The 17864-nt window shown below is 45.4% G+C and overlaps 4 protein-coding genes across 6 annotated transcripts in view; 1 reads left to right on the forward strand and 3 right to left on the reverse strand.

The window, feature by feature from the left end:
• Nucleotides 1-1667: 1667 nt before the first annotated feature.
• On the reverse strand, nucleotides 1668-3939 carry gbx1 (gastrulation brain homeobox 1). Its single transcript, XM_037277203.1, has 2 exons — nucleotides 3278-3939; nucleotides 1668-2577 (listed from the first exon to the last, which is right to left on the reverse strand). Exons 1-2 carry the CDS (start codon nucleotides 3726-3728, stop codon nucleotides 2060-2062), a joined length of 969 nt encoding a protein of 322 aa, XP_037133098.1. The 5' UTR covers nucleotides 3729-3939; the 3' UTR covers nucleotides 1668-2059.
• Nucleotides 3940-5240: 1301 nt separating this feature from the next.
• On the reverse strand, nucleotides 5241-8764 carry asb10 (ankyrin repeat and SOCS box containing 10). 2 transcript variants are annotated; one of them, XM_037277197.1, is made up of 5 exons: nucleotides 8364-8764; nucleotides 7326-7593; nucleotides 6751-7255; nucleotides 6108-6221; nucleotides 5241-6033 (listed from the first exon to the last, which is right to left on the reverse strand). In XM_037277197.1, the coding sequence occupies exons 1-5, from the start codon at nucleotides 8686-8688 to the stop codon at nucleotides 5848-5850; spliced, it is 1398 nt and encodes a 465-aa protein (XP_037133092.1). In that variant the 5' UTR covers nucleotides 8689-8764; the 3' UTR covers nucleotides 5241-5847. The 2 variants fall into 2 exon arrangements, with proteins under 2 accessions (XP_037133092.1, XP_037133093.1); XM_037277198.1 differs by lacking the exon at nucleotides 8364-8764 and adding an exon at nucleotides 7662-8327.
• Nucleotides 8765-12022: 3258 nt separating this feature from the next.
• On the reverse strand, nucleotides 12023-12721 carry zgc:92591 (uncharacterized protein LOC436997 homolog). Its single transcript, XM_037277211.1, has 2 exons — nucleotides 12343-12721; nucleotides 12023-12259 (listed from the first exon to the last, which is right to left on the reverse strand). Exons 1-2 carry the CDS (start codon nucleotides 12454-12456, stop codon nucleotides 12023-12025), a joined length of 351 nt encoding a protein of 116 aa, XP_037133106.1. The 5' UTR covers nucleotides 12457-12721.
• Nucleotides 12722-14814: 2093 nt separating this feature from the next.
• Nucleotides 14815-17864, forward strand: part of asic1c (acid-sensing (proton-gated) ion channel 1c) — a 37098-nt gene continuing 34048 nt past the window's right edge. The window contains exon 1 of one of the 2 annotated variants that reach the window (XM_037277195.1): nucleotides 14815-16209. In XM_037277195.1, the coding sequence (XP_037133090.1) occupies nucleotides 15655-16209 (555 nt within the window). In that variant the 5' untranslated portion in view covers nucleotides 14815-15654. The remainder of the gene's footprint in view (nucleotides 16210-17864) is intronic. The other variant, XM_037277194.1, reaches the window with a different exon arrangement.

Here is a 17864-nt window from a genome sequence, read left to right on the forward strand (position 1 = left end):
TAGCTATAACCCTAGAACAGGAAATTGCATTTGTCTGCTCGTGATTGGAATGCGATCATTACAATTAGATATCAATTACCTGCGCTAATTAGCATCATTAGCACTATAACACGGTGACTGCGTCCCTCAGCAAACGCAACCTGCTCCCTGTGTCAGGTGTGTCGTTTGATTTTTATCTTAGTTGTATTCTACCCATATTAAATGTTGCTTGTACAGTTAATACTTTTATTTATTTATTACAAACCCCCGGACACGCTTTGAAATTGGTGATTTTTTTTTTTTTGGTTTAGTTTGATGGTCAGCAGTTGTGTACCGTCCTACCAGTTGCCCATTTCTGGAACATTGTGGTAACGAAAATTTTGACTTGACCTCCCTTTTAATGAAGATTTTTATTGAGGAAATCGACAAATTCCCAGATTTAACACCATTTGTAAGTCAACCAGCCTAGCGCCGAGCGGCTTGTGTTCCCTTTTGGAGAATTTGTGATCTTTCTATTTGTAAATTGAGTGTCTGCATTCACTAAAGACTTGAATGGAGGTGAGCTTGTCACCATAATGGATTTATGCGCCCTTTACACATAATAGTGAACTTGAGATCAGCACAGTGACAACAATAATGGGATTATAGCGGCAACGTTGCCTGTCACCCGAAATAGCCGTGGCACAGTGTCGTGGAATTGAGCAGCCCAATTAATCAGCTCCCAGGATGTAATCTTCAAAAGTTGCCTTCCCCATCCCGGTGTTACAGCTCACATGCAGGGTCACGCAGTTGAAATCCCGAATTCCAGACAAATATTGACGCGGTACTGCTGGCGATCGGCGTGAAATATTAAGCACATTGCATATTTGAGGATTCTTCAACAGGTGCTGCGGCAGGGCTGGTGGCCAAAGAAAAACGTTTTGTGATTCCTGGAGAGCCTTCAGAGAAAGCATACGGATGTGAGCTTGGCATAAAACACAAAAGGCCCTCCGCTTCCCTTTCCTGTCACTGGATGTGGTTAGATATTATTTAGGATATGCACGCTTTTCATTCTTGCTTTGGAAATCGCATGAAGCTTTCTTCATTGGTCGAAACTTAACGCGAGCTGTCTCTGTTCAGTCCTAAAAAAATGTCATGCAAATTGTATTCCATTTTTAAGAAGAAAGGTGGAAGTCAGGTCAGCAAAATTAATGTAATCCTTCACCGCCTCTAACAAGGCTTTTCTACATTTTTAAAGTCAAAGCTTGGGTTGATCAGGTTTCAGACGCCTTATTTAGCTTTGTGTCGTGTGTACAATTTTTTTTTTTCCCTTGTGTTCAATAGTTTTAGATTAGCATGGCCTTTTTTGACAGAGGTGAATGAAGGAGAAGTTAATGTCAGTGCTCCATCAGTCCACATGACCTTTTGAAAACAAATCCATCACTACATCTGCAATCAGTGAATCCATCAACTAATTCTTTGAAATGCTTTTCAGACTCCCCGGGCAAAGAAACAAAATACTTACATTTCTGGAATATTTACAATAGATGCAATGAGTTTTCAAAAATGTATTATTTTTTTAAAAGGTCTTTTCAACTTTTTTTTAAACACTAGGGCCCAATTTGTAGATTTTGATACACACAAAATGTTAATTATCGGCTGTGTTATTTAACATAGTGGAAGATTCAAAGTGGAATGAATCAGTAGACTTTGATATAGAAATGGATTTATTAGATCACTAGACTTTACACTTGTCCCTTGTTTGGTCATTTTCATTTCATAATCCTTCCAACGTGGTTCTTCCCAAACAAAACCTTCTTACATGCAAACATATTGTACAAAAAAAAAAAGTTGAACAGACTCGCCACTAAATGAGAAATGACATGCAACCAACAGAAAGATTTGGCCTGACATATAAATACTTAAAAAAAATCTTTACACATTATTTTCATAGTGCCCATTTTTACTGTTTTGTTAAATCTATACATATTCACAAATCAATAAATAAAAGTGACAGCATATTTCCAGTCCTCACTCCAGTTGCTGGAGTCTCGTTAAGTGTTCATAACTTTTTTTGTTTGTTTGTATGACGTCATCGCGTTCACGGCCGCGTCCCTTGTTCTATCTGCTGGTGCTGGCTCCGTACGGCGAACCTGTTGACGTGCACTGGGATGGGCACCACAATTTTGGGGTTCCTCACGGGCTCCCCCGAGCGGTTGTTAACGTTGCCGGCCTTGATGCGTTTCCACTTAGCGCGGCGGTTCTGGAACCAGATCTTGACCTGGACTTCGCTCAGCTTGAGCGCATGCGCGATTTGTGAGCGCTCGGTGAGCGAAAGGTACTTTTTGCAGTGGAACTCCTTCTCCAGTTCGAGCAGCTGCTCGCTGGTGAACGCGGTTCGTCTCCGGCGGCTCTTCCCTGCAGAGGAGGCGCCGGGTGGCAGCGCGTCGTGGGGCCCGAGTTTCAGCTTGGCCTTCTGCGACAGGGGGCCGCAGGTGTTGCCGTCCGAGAAGCTTTCGTTCTCGCTGTCCGCCGAGCTGTCATCACGGTCGCTGCACGCGGCCTCGGCAGACTTCAGGTCCGCTTTCTCGTCGTCTGAACTGTACAGCTTAGTCTCGCCTAGAGAGAAAAAAGAAAAGGTTAGAACGAGGCTTGCGGAGGGGTGGGGGGGGGGGGGTGACTTTTTTCCCCCCCTTATATGAGGAATAGAAAAATACACCCGCTGGGTCAAAAAGAACCCAAAAATTGGACCCACTCACTGCTTGGATCAGTTTGACCCAACTTTGGGTGCTTTTGTATCAAGACATGCCGTTTTGAGGGTTTTTTTTTTAATACAAAAAAATATAAAGAAAGCCAAAGTTAGGGGTCAATTTGACCCAGCAATTATAAGAGTGTATTTACGTATTGGAAAAAAAATAGACAACATAAAAAGTATTTAGCACGCAAGCTAAAATCATTGTGTGAGTCTTTTAAACTGTATTTAAGAAATCCGTCGTCAAATATAAAACAATAAAACGACTTGTCATTATATCGACATTACAATGACTTTTACGCAAAAGTATTACGTTTTTACGCACAGCTTTTGAAATCATCAAAAGTCTTCGTTCAAGTTATACTTTGAAATTTAAACCATGGCAGAAGTAGAGTGATATTTTTAATGTTACTTTAATTAATCGGATTAAGAATAGTATGACAAATCAGCAATAAAAAAATGATGAAATACAAAATGCATATTTGCCTTAAAAACATTTCACTAATTCTGCCAAGCGCATGTCAACTTGCGATGACAGCAACACTCGAGAAGGAGACAAACGTTTACCTGATATCGTCTGAAAACTTTCCGAGAAGTTAAGCAACTCGGAGCTTTTCTCCCGACCGTGCAGCTCGTCCGAGTGCGGGCTTTCCTGCCTTCTCGCGCCGGGCTCGGCCGCGCTTAGACGCGGGCCCGGCAGCTCCTGGGGCGGGTAAAAGGTGTCCGGCGGGTCGGAGAAGTTGGGCATGGTGGTGGTGAGCGCCACCATGGATGGCACGCCTTGGCCCAAGCTTGCGCAGAAGGTGTTGGTGAGGCGCCCCGCGAAAGAAGCCAACGGGGCCAGCGGAGGAATCCCGGAGGAGAGAGACGAGTGGGACAAGGCCTGCGGGATGACCAGGGGTCTGTAGGGCATGAACATGGGGTAGCCCGTGTAGAGCAGGTGTCCCGGTCTGGGCTGGGGGGTCCCTATGAGGGAATCGATGGAAAAAGCAGTGCCTTGCCCTCCTGGTCGCTGCATCTTTGCATGCAAACACCCCCTTTTCCCCCCACCAAAATGTCAAACTTTTCCCAAGTAGATCCTGAGCCGCATCCCCGGAAATGGCACCGTAACGACGTTTGCGCAGTCCGCTTGTGTTTCCCCCTTTTGCGCCGCTCTTATTTGTCACATCAACACACGCTGCCCGAGCTCTAGAACTCTTTGGCAACTCCTCCCTCTGTGATGTGAGCGCAAAGAGAGCGAGGGAGCGAGCGCATTGGTTATCATGTGAAAGGGGGTGGGTGGGGGGCTGCTGGTCCCTGGGGGCTCATCCATCTTCCTCAAATTACGCTTCATTTCCTTATTCAGCCTCTGACTTTTTGGCCGTCCTGAGAGGCGGTCGTTTCCCAGTAGGGACTCCCTCCCACCCCCCTACGCCTCTCTCGAGAGAGGCCCCCCCCCCCCCTTTTTTTTCTTCAAAACCAAGTCCTTCCCCTTCTATCACCGTCGACCACACCAAGCCAATCAGCTATTATTAATTTTGATTGATGATTAGCAATTACTGTGGATTCAAAACAACCAAGCCTTTTGTGCGCCCCCCCCTCCCTCTCGGAAAGAGTCTGGAGGGGAGGAGAGGCAGATGTCCCCCCCCCCCATTCCCCACCTCCCATCTCCCTCCTCTGCTCTCTTGGCCTATTCTCCGGGGCCCCTCCAAACAATGTGTTTGGCCCCGGATAAAGAAGTGCTGCAACAATTGTTCCCTGGAGAGAGATACTTTGGGAAAATTAGTTTCAGATAAAAGGCGTGTACGTGCGAGGTCAACTGCAGCGTGGGTTTGCAACATGGCCAAAGTCACATTAGTTTGAAGGCAGGCGTGAGGGAGGGGGGGGGGGGGGGTCGCTTGGTTTCCAAATTGACCAAATAAGCGACATTTTTATTTGCTGTAGCTACAAGGGCAAACTCAAAGTATCTTTGGTCTTGAGGCAATAATGTCAGATCATGTCAGCTTGTAAAATGGCCGTGCATGGGAGCTGATCATGATGATGAGGATGATGATTAGCCCCATTGAGTCCCGGGTGGCCGAGCTCTCCAAGCGCTCGTCTTGATTGCACGCACGACACCAACATCATATTATAGGCCAGCCTGATTAGCAGCGGAGGGCCCCGGCCAGCCTCTTGCTCGTAATTGCACATGTAGAGAACATCACTGAGCCCTCATTTGAGCTTTGATTTTTATTAAAATGGGACCGGTATAGTTATTGGGCCCAAAACACATTTACATCGTTTATGTCTCGTGGAGTGCCTATAGGAATAAATGTCAGACCCCCCCCCCCCCAAAAAAAGAAATATAATATTTATAATTTTTCTTAAAAATTCTTTAAATATTCATTATTAATGTGCCTTAAATATATACAATGAATATTTAAAATTTTCTTATTGAATGATTCAGGAAGTATATGGTTCAAACAAGCCAGTTTTTTGTGCAACTCATTCAATTAGAATCTCATGGACAATTTAATTCATTTGTTCTAGTCAAAAAGCAAACCACACGGCGTCAATGAATCCAATTAATGCATGGTTTTATTTAATTAATTATGTCTATAATTTACAAATAATGATAGCCAATAACTCACTCTCAAAACATTACCATTGTGCGAGTTATTATTGAATCAAAGTACTCAAAGTATGAGCTGTAATGAGCTCTTTCATGGTATTCATTCATTCGTGAAAATAGAAAAAAATAGCAAAAAAAAAATTCAAGACAAAATATGAAGAGAAAAATGACAACCAAATGGATTGCCAAATATACATCCATCCATTTATTTTCCGTTTATGCTAGAAAAAAAACCTTAGTTAAATTCTCAGAAAACACACAGAGGACATTAAAATCAGAACATTTACACGTTGAACAAAAACTTGAGAGAAACTCGTCAAGCACGAAGATAAAACACGATTAATATAGAAACGAAGATAAGGCGCTATCGAAGATGGACGGAAACAGAAGTGCACCGGCACTAGTTCATCACATCAAGTCTCTAGCGCCCTCTCGTGGTGCAAGATATATCGTGCATAAAGGTTGAAGACCAATCAAACTCCTGCAATATTGATCCGTAGCAGCAGTAGCAAACCCTTTCATCAGCTTTTTTTTTAAAAGTACCCAATTAGTGGATATAACCTCTGTAATCCAAAAGCAAATAGTTCTTAATAATGGTGGGCAGGTCTAGTCTAGGTACCACTTTGTCAAGTCTCCCCTCAAGGAAGACCCTCAGTTTGCAGCGTGATAAGTGCTGCAGGGAACGAGGAGTCCGTGCTAGGGAGAAGACTGACTCGTAGAACTCCCGGTGCTCCTAAAAAAAAAAAAAGAATGTGGGAATTCATTTGGATTGTCAAATGCACGTTTCCACCCGGGTGGTAAACTTGCCTCAAAGACCTCAGGGGGTACAGACTCCACCCAGGTGTCGGTGACTTTAAGTTGACTGTAGGCGTTGAGCAGCACTTCGATGGTGCGCGGAGATTGAGAGCAGTGCTTCAGAACCTGAAAATCAGCATCGTTCACCATCATCTGGAGTTTGCCAGCGAGGGCCATAGATTCAAAAGAAATAAAGTAATTAAACACTTGTGAAATGAACAGATTGGAGCTCCCTCCGGGGGTCTAACTGGAAATTATGCAATTAGTGCTAATTAATCTCCTATTAACACTTGCCTAATTAGGGAAGCAGGCGTTTTGTCTGGTGCACGTGGGTGCGCTTGAAGTTGTGAGTCTGCTTCCCGCTGCGAGAGCAACGCTGCGTGTTGCGTCGGCAAATGGGAAGGATTGGCAAGTTGAGAACAAGACAAGGTGGCAAAAGTGCAGTGATGCAAAATTAGACACCTTAATGGCTCATCAGTGACTCCAAATGATTGTCAAAACTAGAACGGGAGTCATTTGGGTGACAGCGTCGCCTCGGTAGGAGAGGATCTTGGTAAAACCGACAACCGCCAATACTGACAAGTGGGACGGTTCTCCCCGCAGACCAAATTTGTACAAAATGGAAGCACAAAAGCGTTGAAAGCAGCTCAGCTACCTTGGGAAGCGCTCCAGGCCACACTCGGATGGAGCCGTGGTTGAGCAGAGCGCGGACAACCCTCTCGGGACTATGGGCAAGTTTGTAGCAAACCACCTTGAGGATGTTGTGCATGGGGGCTTCCCCGCCGTAGTCCATTTCGTTAACGCTGGCCCCGTTAGCCAACAGCAGCTCCACCAAGTCCGCGTTGGCATTCTTGCACGCCATGTGCAGGGGCGTGCGTCTGTCCTGGTCCATCGAGCGGATGTCGGCCCCCGCCTTCATCAGAATCCGGCACAAGCCCAAGTAGCGCTGGAGGTCCTGCAGCTCCTGCGGCTGGGAGCAGGCGGCGTTCAGCGGCGTGAGGCCTTCGTGGTTCTTTTTGTCCGCGGCGGCGCCGTAGCGCAGGTAGAGCTCCACGTGATCCGTCAGCCCGTTCCTGGCTGCCACGTGCAAGGGAGTGTCGTCTTCGTCCGCAGTGCGTGCGTTAATGGCAGCGCCGTATTGAAGGAGGTGCTTGGCACATCTGCAGATGAAATGGGGATGAAATGGTTAACCGTTTTTTCCAGCCTCTCCGTACATTTTTAAAGACTCACTCAAAGGACTCGGGGTTGGAGCACAAGTGCAGAGGCATATGGCCGTCATCCGAGACAGCGTTGGCGTCGGCACCGTGGACCAGCAGCAATCTGGTACACTCTGGTTCACAGCGGACGCAGGACTCGTGCAAGGCGGTGATGCCGCCCGGCGCCAGGTCCACACTGGCTCCCCGTTGCAGAAGCAGTCTCAGGCACTCGGTGAAGCCTCGTCCGGCCGTAATGTGAAGCGGCGTCGTCAGCTCCTGCTCGTATGTCAGCGACCAAAGCCCTGAGACACAAAAATCGGATTTGTGGACAACCGATCAGTCGAGACAGGACTCGTAACTCAAAACCTACTCAAGCTCCTGTAGTTATATCTGAAGTTGGTCCACTCATCTACATCGCTGGTGTCATAAGTGGCGTCAATCAAGTCGGCGTACTCGTCATCGTCCGCTATGCTAGCCAGCGTCAGCTCGTCGCCCACCAGCAGCGAGTTCCAAAAGCGCTGGACGCAACCTGTGGCCTTGGCCGTGGCGATCACGTCGTTGCGGAACGTCTTTGGCTTGCGCCACTTCACCTTTGGTGCCGCGTAAGCCATTGCCTTCTGCCTAACTAGTTCAGGATTAGTACTAAACGCGGTTATGTGTGTTGTTTGCGCATACGAGGCTATTTCGGGACGTCATGTGATAGGACTCAGGAAATCATGCCAGCGCCGATTTAAGCATGTAAGCAACAACCAATCAAAGGTTACAAGGACTCTAAAATGGCAATCCTTCACGTGGAAACTTTAAGATTGGGTCATTTGGAAGTAATTGAGTTGCAACATTGGTTTGTTTCAGGCACCGGAATTTTCTGGCACGTTCTAAAAAGAATGCGTTTCTGCCTTCACATCCCGTGGTGTTACTCATGCTGCTCATGATTTGCATACCATCACAGTATATTGTATAGACCGAGTCCAACGCCTTGAATGCAGGTCGCTGGAAAACAATCCTCATAAATGAGACTCCACGTGGCCAATTCCTAAATGAAATCCTAATGATGACAGATGTTGTCTCTTACCCTCCCCCCGGGCCACCCAGCGCATCTCGCCGCCCTGCGGCTCGATGATGAGGCCGGCGGAGGATCCTCGAGGAAAGAGGCGCTGCATAGCCTCCAGGTTGCCCGTGTACAGAGCGTTTTGGATAACCACGTCTCGGCACACGTACGGCCTCGGCGCGACGTTGGCCCGCAAAGGCGTCCTGTCCCGGGCCTCCTTCTTCAGAGCATAACTCAGCAGATGGTGGGAGGCCATGCGCCGCTTGTAGTCGTGCCTCTCCAGCATGTCCTCGTCCAGTTGGAGCGAGCGTAAAGCCTTAGATGAGAAGACGAAGCTGCCTGGCGACATGCTGAACAGCTCGCTCACGCTGGATCATGTCAACAGTGTGCTGACTGTTGCTTGTTTTGAGATTTGCCATGAAGAGCGACAGACACGCTATTTTTGTCTCACGTGTTGTTGCTCAGGCCTTTGCTCTCTGGCTGCCTTCCTGCCTACTAAGAATAAAAATAACTCTTCGGTCATGTGCTACTCAATTCTCATTTTAGAAACTAAATGAGAGCGGGTATAGAATGTGATACAGTTGGTAAGTAAACAAGAGAAGGGCAGTTGGTAAAGTAGCATTAAAGGGGACGTCGTGTTAAAAAATATTCTCTCCCACTAGTGGCATTCTGATTAATATTGCGTTCGTGGAATATGAATCAAGTGGAAAAACCAACTGGGGTTTATCCATTTCCAGGGGCGGCCATTTTGCTACTGGCAACAACATTCAGGTCGCGACCTTTTGGGCTATTGCCCCATTTCACGTCACAATCAGAGCCCGAAGCTTAACCAAACTACGCTCAGCACAAAGATAACATTTTGTCATTGTAAATATTCAACAGTTTCTATCGTGCGCTTTACTTTAGATGACGACAACTGCTCCCATTTGTGCGCTGTTTGTAAAAGATCGTTCCGTTATTTTTCCTTCTCGTGAGTCTTAATGGCTTTTTGTGTATCCACGCGACTCCCTGCACGGGCGCATTAGGCTGAATGACGAGCCACCGCTGTGCGTCTGCCCCACGTGAAGTGTTCTGATGGAGGAGGGACAACGCATAATTAAGACTTTTAGAGCCTCCTCACCGGGCACCCGGCTAATATCTCTTTTTGAATGATGGACCAGCATTTCCACATTCTTGCCGGGAGCTAAGAGGATCAAACTGGCCTAAAAAAATATTCAGCATTTTTTTGTTATTGATTTGAATCACACCAAAGGAAAATTTTGTTCCGAAATTCAACTTGGATTGCGGACATGCCATCTATACCTTAACGACACTTCCTCCTTTTGAAATCGAGGTCATTTATTTTACAGTTGGGTAATGAATGCCACATTAAACTGGAGGCGAGCACCAGTCTCAAGTTTGAGAATACACATTACCCGAGACTAGGAATATTGTTTTCCGTGGCTGGAGTACATCCTTTTTAAATGATACACATAATGAGTTTATAATATGCATGGAGGCTACCTCCTCTCTACTTTGATGTCTTCCAAATGGCCCGGGTGTCATCAGCAAAACATGTAGGCACTTTCCCGCCTCATTGGCTCCCAAATGTATTTTAAATATCATTCCTTGTAACACAATTATTTAAAACGCTGAACTAAACACTTACTAATGGGGGGAAAAAAGACGGAGACTTCCATAGATTCATTTCTCAAATGGTTGGCCTTGGTGTTTTTTTTTTTTTTTTTGCCTGTGAAGTAGAAGCAAGTGTGATGACAAGAAAAAAAACATCAATACCATACCGCCCCCCCTCTGTGGACATCTTCCTTTTCTTTACATTAGCCGCCACGAGCAGTACGGCTTCATGAGTTTTCTGCTTTCTGGTCAAGCGCCTTTCTTTCTCTCCCAAGGCGCTGAACATCAGTTGTGATGAAAGCGAGCCACTTCATTTATGCAATCATTGGCAATTAGTTCCCTCTGATTATGTGCCTCATAATGCTATTTGGAGTACTGTGGCACACATGCGAGAAGGAGATTTAACTGCAGCCCTCCTGCCACATTGTGGAGTCATTTCATGTACTTTGAGCGTGATGAAATGTAATTAGACTAATATCAAATGCTAATGGGTTTTGCAGTGTGAGTCGTTGCTAGTTTAAAGCAGAAAGATTGTCAGATTATGTGCGTACAGTTGTATCGCAAAGTTCGTATGGCGTTTGTCGATCACTGGATTAGTTGACTGGATGATCGAACACGTCAGGAAATATCAAACAGTGAAAAGAAGCTAGCATGATAACCCGTAATGCTACTTGAAGATTGTTCTTCAGATCACCAAGGAAAATTGAGATTCAAACAAATCCGAATTTGACCAGCTTCCAGGAATACATCACGCGCCCGAGAGGTTTCATTTATTTCGTGTCACTAAAAAAGTATTTTGATAGCCGATCAATAATGGACACAGGGTTCCGTAACGGCCGTCAACATGGCCGAATACAAAACGACCCCGTGTCTATTTAGGATGCTTGACATGTGAACCCAAATGAATTTATAGAGCATTAAATTAAACCGCAGCTCGGAACTACTCTGCTAGTGTGATTACATTTCGATATTGTTTGAGCGTTGGGCCCCGCTCCACACTTTGTAACGCAGATTCCAATTGTCTCTCGATGCGCTGATCAACATGCAAATGGTTCTTTCCTTCATGGTGACAATAGGGAGGTTCATATTTCAGCATAATAGTCTTGGATAACTTTAACCATCGATCACAACCTCATTTCATTGTGCTAGCGGTTAATACGTGCTTCCCTGCCAAGTGGAACATTTTCTAATGATGTGCTCGCAACACAAAAACAAGGCAAGCCAGCCCAGGCGCTGCATCAGTCACTAATGCACCCATCCATAATATGTTTGGTAGCAGCGTGCTTAACGGAGACAGCGAGCGTATTGACTATGCGTGGGGGCGATGTTGAAAAAGTCGAGCAACGGTGTGAAATGCAAAACTTTCATTTCCGTTTGCAAACTTGCTGGTATCAAATAATGCATAGGACCCGCAACACTCTCAAGAGGGTGCTTAGAAAGATGTCAAAATGGTATATATCAGGGGTTTCCAAACTCCTTCACCTCAAAAGTCAATAATCGAAAAATGGTTTCCTACCAAACTTCTAGAAATATACTGTATTGCCATTATGCCATTAACACAACCTGTGGAAGATTTTTAAAATGTGCAATTTTGAGATTGAAAATTCATAAGAATATGGCAATTGAAGGAATTTGGAACAATAAGACATGACTTCCTGAATAAGCTGAACAATTAAATGATGAAAAATCTCCATCAACTATTAAAATATTTAAATTTTGGGCGGAACCTTGAGTCGTCACTTCCGAGTGTGCTAATTGCCCTCACCTGTTGGACTTTTCCTTTTTGTCACCTCGATTTTACTGAGCTGCCATGACAAAATGAATTAAGCTGTTGGAGAAGGCTTTAATCGTTCCTGGTAAGGTAATTTCAAACTATAAGTGAATGTGTTGATATTTGTTCAGTGTTGAGCGTTTTGACTCTTGAAAAATGCAGAGAACTACAATACAGCCCTCAAACAAAAACAGCTAAACACCGCCATCTAGTGGCTAATGCGTAGCTTTGTTACCAAGCCAAAGATAACGCCATGAGAAGGGAGGAAATGGTCAATTTATTCAGGTCCCAACATGGCTCATTTGGAACTGGTGTATTTTGTGACCGCCTTGGTGCCCTCGGACACGGCGTGCTTGGCCAGCTCGCCGGGCAGCAGCAGCCGGACGGCGGTCTGCACTTCGCGGCTGGTGATGGTGGCGCGTTTGTTGTACTGAGCCAAACGCGACGCCTCGGTGGCGATTCTCTCGAACAGGTCGTTGACGAACGAATTCATGATGCTCATGGCTCGGCTGGAAATTCCCGTGTCGGGATGAACCTAAAAAGTAAACAAGTTAGTATTTCTTTCGTCCGTGACATAAACGGCCAACTTGGTTAAAAAGCAGAAGAGTTGTTACTCACCTGTTTCAAAACTTTGTAGATGTACATGGCGTACGTTTCTTTACGTTTGACCTTTTTCTTGGCCCTTTTCTCACCGGAACTCTTGCCTCTCCTCTTTGAAAGATCATCAGACATTTTTTGTTGTTGTGGTTGTTAACACGTTTTTTTTTTTATAAGAAATGATTCTCCCGTAGTGCTCGATGTCACACTTGAATTTATAGGGCGTGCGGTGCAGCAATTAGTCGCTCATCAAGCTCACCTGTTTGGACTGGATCACTTATGTTCCATATTTGGGTGACGTCACAAATATCGCCCACCAGAGAGACAAGATGGAATAAAGTTAAATTCTATGTCTGTGTCCGGGAATTTTAACTTGCTTTAGTCGATTTGAATAGGAAGCAGTGCTAAGTAGTTTTGACCACTAGGTGGCGGGCTCATACCGTTTCTTGGCTACGGTCAGTGACATTTGTGTATTTTTCTGCCCTCTTGAGGTGGTTAACTGAATTACATTTTATTTCCACCCTTCTTTTAAGTCATTACCTGCTTTTTTAAATTATTATTTTATAAATGTGAGAGACACGATGAAGAAAAATGACTGTTTCTTTGACTTATGGCTTAAAATGTTTTTCTGCAGATGGCAACAGAGGGAAATGGACCAGTATATATAGAACACAATGTGTTCAATATGAGATATAAGAAGGGGCCTTAGCCAACGACTTTACGGAGGAAATGACTTGCGTGCCCTTCCAACCCAGTCTTCATGAATAGAGGTGAGTGTTGCAATAAAATTATTTCATTGGGAGGTTGGTTGGAATGAAGTCTTCATGATCCCTTGCTTTGTATCAAGAATTGATATCGCTTCTTTTACTTGATGTGATGAGCGGCGCTAACAGGGTCTTTGTTTTGGATTCATCTAATTTATGCCTAACAAGAACATGTTTTTAATTTGAATCTCGCTGTGATTGCCATGGATGTCAATCTGTAGTGGGAGGAGGACTGTATTTATTTCCCGGTATCTCACACATACTGCCTACGACTCTTTTGAAGCTCTGCCATAAATACAGTTAACCTACAATGCCCGCCGTGGCATAACAAATAATTCATGTTGAATAGGTGTGTGAGGTCAGCGAGCGGAAGAGACGACCTCGCGAGGCCGCTATGTGAATAACATGTTTTGGTACTGAACATGGATTCTGAAAGTTATTGACCCAAATAATTTTTTTTATTCTTAATTGCCGAACAAGGGTAAAGAGAAGTTAATGACTGTAATTATAACCAAATCAACAGCAGGAGAAATTCTGTCGTTTTCACACAATTCATTAGCCGTGATGCGCTCAGCTACACGCTAGTTACGTACATTAGCAAGTGCTTGATAGTTAGTTTGCATTTGGAAATCATTGTTTTCTGTGGTGTCACACACACAAAACGTTTTTTTTTTTTTCTCACTTTTGAAGCATTTGGCAGTGTTTGCACATATTGACCCTGTGTTAGTTCTCAACACAATTGTATGGTCTTCATTTATTTTGTTGATTGTCAAAAGCCCCCGCAAAAAGAGCGGTGGTGCGTTAAATGTTAGGCCTGCTACTTGTTATTCACTGCATTAAGCTGTGCATTTCTCCCTCCCCTTGAAAAGCAATTACTGCTGAAAAGTCCACCACGTTGATGCTGCAATCTGCAACAACAGGCACACTGCCTTGTGTAGAATGGGAATGAGTGTTTCCTAATCCGTCCGTGGGATACCATATCAAAATTGATTAGCTTGGAGGATATAGTTCTTTCCGTCTTGTTTGTTGTCTGATTTTTTTAAAAAATGTGCCGTGAAATTGTCATTTTACCGGCAGCATAAGTGGATTTAAAACGGTGCCATTAAATGTATGAAGTTTCATTTTCATCCGTGTGAGCCGGACAATTTCCTCTTTATTTTTGAATCTTTAGATGCCGTTTTGTAGATAAACGGCAATTGCATGGCGACATCATGCGTAGCCTGTTGTTAACCGTTGCTATGGTCTGTGTGCTTGGTTACCAGAGCGGAATATTGATTTGAATCCCTGAGGGCTGTGGTCATATCCTTGACAGTTCACCTATTGTTATGGTGATTCCACATGCACTGAATTCAATCTTTTGCTGCTGGGAGAAATGAAAAGATGTCACGCAGCATCCCGGTGAACTTTGAACCCATTGCTCGTTTCAGTTTGAAAGAGTCACTGACACTAAATGACCATCCATTTTTTTGGATACACCCAAAAAGGTCGCCAGCCCATAGAGATATAAGAAGTAACAACTCCAAGAAAAGACTTCTTCTGGTTCCAATAGGTTGAGGTCCATTGCAGCATGCAAAGTAAGCTGTGGCATGTTTGCACAGAGCATCACACAGAACCAAGGTGGTGTCCAGATTGCGCGACTTGCCTTGCGAATGCGAGCGCAGACACGCAAGCAAAGCAGCCATTCAGCAGTGGGATGGATCCTGACTACTAAAGAGGAGGCGGAGGAGAGAGAGCGATAAAAAGGGGGGCGGGGGGGTTGCTGTCGGTGGTGGCGGTGAGGAAACGAATATAAATCTGTATGTTCGCAGGAGTAAAGCTGGAGCTCTCCAGAGCGGCTTTAGCGACAATGCTTGTAAACGGTCGAGCGGCGGTTTCGCCGTTAACTAAAGGATTTGCGCAAGTGAGGAAGTAGATCCAGCGTGGAAGCTGCGAACAGCGCTTGTCAAGATCAGTGGCGGGTTGTTCGGAGGTCTGTGACCCCCCCCCCCCCCCCCCCCTCCTCCTCTCCCACCTTCAATTTAATTTCTGGACGGAAGAAGACCGACGACTGACTGGAAGGTGTCGGCGAGGGACTCGTGAGCCCTTTCTCTCCTTATTAGCTCCATTCACAAAATCATCGCATTCCATCATCACAGCAATGTAGAGGCATTCCCGCTCGGAGGAGGAAGGGTCCCATTGACTGCCGAGGCTTAGCGCCTCTCCCCAACAGCGAGCCCCTTTTCATTGCAGCACCCCACCCCATCTCTTGCCGCTTTCTTTACATCTAATTTGCCCCTTTCCTGGCTTTCTTGCGTTCCCATTCAAGGGAGCAGGAGGCGTTGCGTTCGGGTTCTCGCGCCGGCTTCCCGTGACAGAAGACAGCAGTTTTGCATAGAATACAATCAGTAAGCAACAACTGGCAACCGGCGAATGGCCTCGCGACGAAAGAGTTGCCGCAAGTGACGGAGCGACTCATGTGGCCGTTTGTCGAGAGCGTCGGTTTTGCCATCGAGGGCTCGGTGTGACTTAGCAACCGCTGTTGCTAAGCAAAGTCCTTTCGCCGAAGTTGCTTGAGCGTCACTCCACAGCCATGAAAGGCGGCTCGGAGGAAAGCATGGAAAGCGCCAGGCCGTCCAACCTGCAAGCTTTTGCCAACATCTCCACGCTGCACGGCATGAGTCACATCTTCTCCTACGGCCACATGACGTTCCGCCGCTTCCTCTGGACGCTTTCCTTCCTGGGTTCGCTGAGCTTGCTGCTGCTGGTGTGCATGGATCGGGTGTCCTACTACCTGGAGTACCCGCACGTCACCAAACTGGACGAGGTGGCGGCCACCAACCTCACCTTTCCCGCCATTACCTTCTGTAACCTCAACGAGTTCCGCTTTTCCAAAATCACCCGGAATGACCTCTATCACGTGGGGGAGCTTCTGGCCCTCCTCAATAATAACTACCAAATCGCCAACCCGCATTTGGCCGAGCCTGAGGTTCTGGCCGCCCTGAAGGAGAAAGCCAACTTCCAGAACTTTAAGCCCAAACTCTTCAACATGACCGATTTCTATAACCGCACGGGTCACGATATCGGCGATATGCTGTTGCAGTGCACCTTTCGCGGGGAGGATTGCTACTCGGCTAACTTTAGCACGGTGAGTCACACTTTGTCCGTCTTAACTCGTTCGCTGCCAGCCCAGTTCAAATGGATATTTGACGTCTATATCCGTCAATGGCAGTGAACGAGTTAAGTTCCCACTTTTCTGCTTTGGGCAGTGCACATTGGAAATGAAAACTTTACCCTGGAATCAATTAAATCTGCTCTCAAATGCACATGGAGGCAAAATTGACTTTACTGTAATGAACAAGACACTCAAGTAATAATGGCTTATTGATGAGGTCGGTCGAGGTCGGTCCATCCGCTCTTGTCGTTACCGCGTTTTGTTGATTCGAATCAGAGCCGCTCTTAAAAATGCCTTATGTCTTATTAACCCAATCGAAATGTCATCGTATATATCGTTTATGTCAAAACCCATCTGTCTGTTTTGTGTATCACTGACCCACATTAGTGTGCCTGCAGTCAATCCCAGCTGACTTTGAACTCTGAACTGGTCACCAGCCAATCTCCGCTTTATGGTCAAATCGATGAGTCGTGAATTCGGACGAGGGTCCTTGCTTCTAAAGTGTCCGTCAGGCAGTTTTTGTGATTCTCTCAAGTGATGCATAACGTTTCATTAAAAGATATACAAAACATTTGAATGAAATTCTAGATCTGGTTGCTTATCTGTTCACAGTGATGCATTTTAGTCTCATAAAGCAAATTGTTAACAGAACTGAAAGTATATCTTTTTGTTTTTGGAAAAAAAAAGTTGTCAGGGATTTTACTTTAAAGCCCCGCTGAAGCGTGCTTTTGAATTTAAGTCGCGCTCATGGTGTTCATCCATCATTGTGACATCTTGCAATAAGTTATTTCAGTTGTAGAGCTGGAATTGAAATCCGGGAAGTGACAAAGAGTGAATTCTATCATTATATTTGTATGCTATCTAATTGTACAGGACGGGCGGACAACCGTGCCTTGTCTATAGTAACTTCGGTTTGTTTCGATATATCAAACACGTATCAATCACTTATCCGTCTATCCAATTTCTATGGTCCGCATTAGGGTGACGGACTGCTTGCCAATCAATTGCAGTCGTGGGAGTGCAGAGCAAAGAAGCAAATGATTTACAATGCAAACGACTGGTGGGAGTGATGAGCTTTGACCTTGAATAAATGAAGGCAGACTTCCATTAAGTCTGGCTGATGATGCAGTTTGGATGGCAAGCCTTGGAAATGTTGAGCTAGTACGCTACTAATGCCAGGAAGTATTATTTTGATCTTTGTAAATATTCTTTTACAGGGCAACATTTTTGATCTCCCACACAAATGGCAGCATTTCATTTGCCTCCAAGGCGAGATTACTTTTTGAATGCACACAGTAACAACAAAGAACAGTTTTTATTTTTATTTTCCAGTCTTCATTCTCCAGCTATTGAGGTTTCGGATTTGTAAGGCATTTCTAAAGGCGGCGCTTTGGCTTTGATGGATGTGCCGTCAGCACACAAGCGTGGCTGCCGTGACAGCAACCACGTGCCCATCGGGGTCCGGTCGAAGTATGACCACTCTCTCGACACAAATTGAAAGGCCCCATTATTCTGACCACACGTCTCCAACTCCCGGAAGGTTGCGGATTCCATCGCTACTTCTCCCACACAGTCCGGCTATCCTTGAACAAGTCATGGAAGCTGTCAATGCTTCAGTATGTGACTGA

This window comes from Syngnathus acus, chromosome 17 (assembly GCF_901709675.1).
Source record: "Syngnathus acus chromosome 17, fSynAcu1.2, whole genome shotgun sequence".
In the NCBI taxonomy this organism is placed as follows: Eukaryota; Metazoa; Chordata; class Actinopteri; order Syngnathiformes; family Syngnathidae; genus Syngnathus; species Syngnathus acus.

Coding starts and splice junctions, on each gene's coding strand:
- gbx1 (XM_037277203.1), bottom strand. CDS start 3,728: ATGCAGCGACCAGGAGGGCAAGGCACTGCTTTTTCCATCGATTCCCTC. Junction 2,578..3,277: donor AAGTTTTCAGACGATATCAG/GTAAACGTTTGT, acceptor TTTTCTCTCTAG/GCGAGACTAAGCTGTACAGT.
- asb10 (XM_037277197.1), bottom strand. CDS start 8,688: ATGTCGCCAGGCAGCTTCGTCTTCTCATCTAAGGCTTTACGCTCGCTC. Junction 7,594..8,363: donor CTGGGTGGCCCGGGGGGAGG/GTAAGAGACAAC, acceptor TTTGTGTCTCAG/GGCTTTGGTCGCTGACATAC. Junction 7,256..7,325: donor TCCAACCCCGAGTCCTTTGA/GTGAGTCTTTAA, acceptor TTTCATCTGCAG/ATGTGCCAAGCACCTCCTTC.
- zgc:92591 (XM_037277211.1), bottom strand. CDS start 12,456: ATGTCTGATGATCTTTCAAAGAGGAGAGGCAAGAGTTCCGGTGAGAAA. Junction 12,260..12,342: donor TCTACAAAGTTTTGAAACAG/GTGAGTAACAAC, acceptor TTTACTTTTTAG/GTTCATCCCGACACGGGAAT.